The sequence below is a fragment of the Nothobranchius furzeri genome, chromosome 14, assembly GCF_043380555.1.
Source record: "Nothobranchius furzeri strain GRZ-AD chromosome 14, NfurGRZ-RIMD1, whole genome shotgun sequence".
NCBI classification, from domain to species: domain Eukaryota; kingdom Metazoa; phylum Chordata; class Actinopteri; order Cyprinodontiformes; family Nothobranchiidae; genus Nothobranchius; species Nothobranchius furzeri.
In genome coordinates, this window is record NC_091754.1 from 38388553 (window position 1) to 38392039 (window position 3487).

At 39.0% G+C, this 3487-nt stretch overlaps 1 protein-coding gene across 1 annotated transcript; it reads left to right on the forward strand.

Annotated features, from left to right (window-relative positions):
- The first annotated feature begins 429 nt into the window (after positions 1–429).
- Positions 430–2327, forward strand: LOC107374519 (trace amine-associated receptor 13c-like). Its single transcript, XM_015942672.3, has 2 exons — positions 430–1227; positions 1438–2327. Exons 1-2 carry the CDS (start codon positions 1049–1051, stop codon positions 2234–2236), a joined length of 978 nt encoding a protein of 325 aa, XP_015798158.1. The 5' UTR covers positions 430–1048; the 3' UTR covers positions 2237–2327.
- Positions 2328–3487: the final 1160 nt, after the last annotated feature.

Below are 3487 nucleotides of genomic sequence, written 5' to 3' on the forward strand. Positions count from 1 at the left end.
GGCTGATGAGTAATTGGATGCAGCTGCTCCACAACACTCTCTGCTGGCCTCTGGTGGTGTGCGACTGGGTTCGCTGGACTTCGGGCCTGCAGCAGGAGATCTCCAGGATATCAGTGAACAGAACCTCTGGGTTCACCACACAAGGCCACGTCCACCGCCAGAGGTTCCTGGAGGATGACCCCCCTCCCCCCCCCAAGCCCCACCAGTTGAAGTAGTCGGAAACCCCAAGAAAATCTGTTAAAATTGGGCTAATAATTTGGCACACCTTCACAGACCAATCATAGCACTGATTAGGCCACAAGACCTGGAAGAAATTATTCAAAATCCTCGGCAAAGCAGTCTGAAGGTGGAACAACCAATTTATATGTGGAAAAAAAATGCCAACATAAGTGCCAAATTCTACCCGAGCTCAAGAAGTGGTAGCTGGGGAATAATTTGGAACATAGTATAGATGCTGTTTGTATGCATGATCTGAGATTTTCTTATATGTAGGAATATTTTCACGCACAAGTACAAAATGAAGAATACCACACAATGCATATATAAGTTTCTATGCACAAAATATGTACAGATCTGTGCGTAAGTACTTTGATAAATGAGGCCACTGGTCTTACTGTGCTCTCCAGCACCCCCTCCTGAGTTAACGAAATTGTTAATATAAGAGTAGGAATTTTATAAGTTAATACTTCATCCTACTCCGTTTCATACATTATATGTAAATTTAGTATGTAGTTCAAGGGGAGCATGTGACAAGCAAGTAGGTTGTGTACAGTATATCAATAATCATGCATTCATTTTTTTTTCTTTTATAAAATGTATTTGATAATTATTTAATTTTTTTGAAATGCTGTCTTCAGCACCCAAAATGTTATGGTTATATCTGTTTGTATACAAATAACAGTGTTGATGCTGATTACAGTAGTCAGTTGTGGAAAATGAGTGTTGCAAAATAAAATAACAAGGGGGAGGAGTTACAAGCTACAAAGAACCCATTATAAAACTTAAGAGTGAGCACAAAACAGGCAAGGCAGCACATTTGAATCAGTGCATGAAGATGGAGATGCAGGTTGGAACAGATCTCTACTGTCCACAACCCTCCAACACCTCCTGCATCAAGCCTGGCTCTCACTGGAGTGAAGTTGTACTCCTACAAATAATGCCATCGTCAATCTCTCTGCTCACTGCTGCTCTCAACCTCTTTGTTATCATTTCAGTCTCCCACTTCAGGTAGATTAAAACTCATCTTTAATTTACTTAAAATATTTTTTAGTCAATTTTTAGAACTGGACAGAATGCTAAATTAAAATATACTAAACTGATTTAGTGATCTACTGTGGCTCAGGACTAAAGCCTTTCACTTTACACCAGAGATATTTTTTCAATGTTTTAAAGTGTGTTAGATAGTTAATCAGATTGTGTGTTTTTATATCTTTCCAGGCAGCTCCATACACCAACTAATATCCTCCTCCTCTCTCTGGCTGTGTCAGATTTACTCGTTGGTCTCCTGCTGATGCCTTTTGAAATCATTAGAAACACAACCTGCTGGTTTCTTAGTGATCTGTTTTGTTCTTTTTATTTTAAATTATCCTTTATCATTACATTTGCTTCAGTAGTAGACATAGTGCTAATATCAGTCGATCGATATTTGGCGGTTTGTGATCCTCTGCATTACTCCACCAAAGTCACTGAGAAAACTGTTAAAGTCTGTGTTTGTCTCAGTTGGCTCTACTCTGTTTTCTATGGCAGCCTTATTGTAAAAAATGACTTTACAAAGCCAGGGAGACAGAGTTTGGGTCAATGTATAATGATAGTTGACTATGTTTCAGGAACAATTGATCTAGTTGTAAGCTTTGTTGTTCCAGTTTTGGTAATTATAGTTTTGTATATGAGAGTATTCATTGTGGCTGTGTCTCAAGCTCGTATCATGCAAGCTCACATTACAGCCGTCACACTCCAGTTTTCATTGACTCACACATCAAAAAAATCTGAATTGAAAGCAGCCAAGACTCTTGGTGTACTTGTAATAGTTTTTCTCATTTGTTTCTGCCCATATCATTGTGTGTCTTTTGCAGGAAATGGGTCATTTTCCACCTTTTCTCTTTTTCTACTCTATTTTAACTCCACTCTTAACCCAGTGATCTATGCATTATTTTACCCCTGGTTTAGAAAAGCTGTAAAAGTCATAATTACATTTCAAATACTGCAGCCAGACTCACGTGAGGTCAACATGTTGTAAAGGTTAATTCAGAAATGAGGGAAACATGCTTTTCCTGGACATAGAACAAGATAATAATTTGGTATATTTATGTACAATTAAAATGTGTATTTTTCTTTTGAACGATTTATATGTGTTCTCTTTTAATTTTAAATGTGTGTAAGACTAATCCTCAATAAAAGGGGAGTGATATTCAACGTGTTTTTGTACTTGTAGTTTGTGGAGCTACGCACTGGATACAGAAATAATATAACTACAATTTTATCAAAACTCTCATACTCATTTAACAGGATTGAGTGGTTTAATGTTTAGAACAGGAGAATATTATTAATTCTTTGTCCAAAGGCAAGGCAGCTTTATTTATATAGCACATTTCAAACAAAGAGGCAATTCAATGTGCTTTACAATTAGCATGAAATGGCACGACAATAAACAGGAGAACACAAATTAAACATATACACAGATAAAATTATGATTTAGAGCTAAAGGGAAAGGGCAGAATTAAGGTTGAGCAATTACATCACAGATTACAGTGGAGACGATTCAGCATAAGAAAAAATTCATTCAAAGGCTGATGAGTACATTAGGGTTTTAGGTTTTGATTTAAACAACACTAGAGTTGGGGCAGATCTGAGGTCCTGGGGAAGCTGATTCCATATGTGAGAATCATAGTAACTAAAAGCATTGCCACCATGTTTGGTTCTGACCCGAGGTTCTACCAGCTGACTGTTTCCTAAGGATCTCAGAGCCCTGTTGGGTGTATATGCTGGGATGAGATCTGATATGTATTTTGGACCCATGCCATTGAGTGATTTATAAACTAGTAGGAGCACTTTGAAATATATTCTGTAGGTTACTGGTAACCAGTGTAGAGATCTAAGAACAGGAGTGATGTGCTCCATTCTCTTAGTTCTTGTTAAGACTCTAGCAGCAGCATTCTGAACAAGCTGCAGTGGCTTCACAGCTTTTTTGGGAAGACAAGTGAGGAGACCATTGCAGTAGTCCAAATGGCTAGAAATAAAAGCATGAATGAGTTTCTCTAAGTCTGGTCTGGACACGTGTAACATACCAAATGGGTCAATTTTCACCATCGAATTGACCCATTGATTTGAAGACATAAATCCACTATCTATCCGGCCTCCAAATCCAGAAGGTTAGCATACATGTCAGGACCCGGCCCCCAAGGCCAACCCAGATCCCCACACGGGGCCGGCCACCCCCCACCCCCCGAGCCCCCACCCAGACCTGCTCAGGGGCAATGCAGCTGCCAAG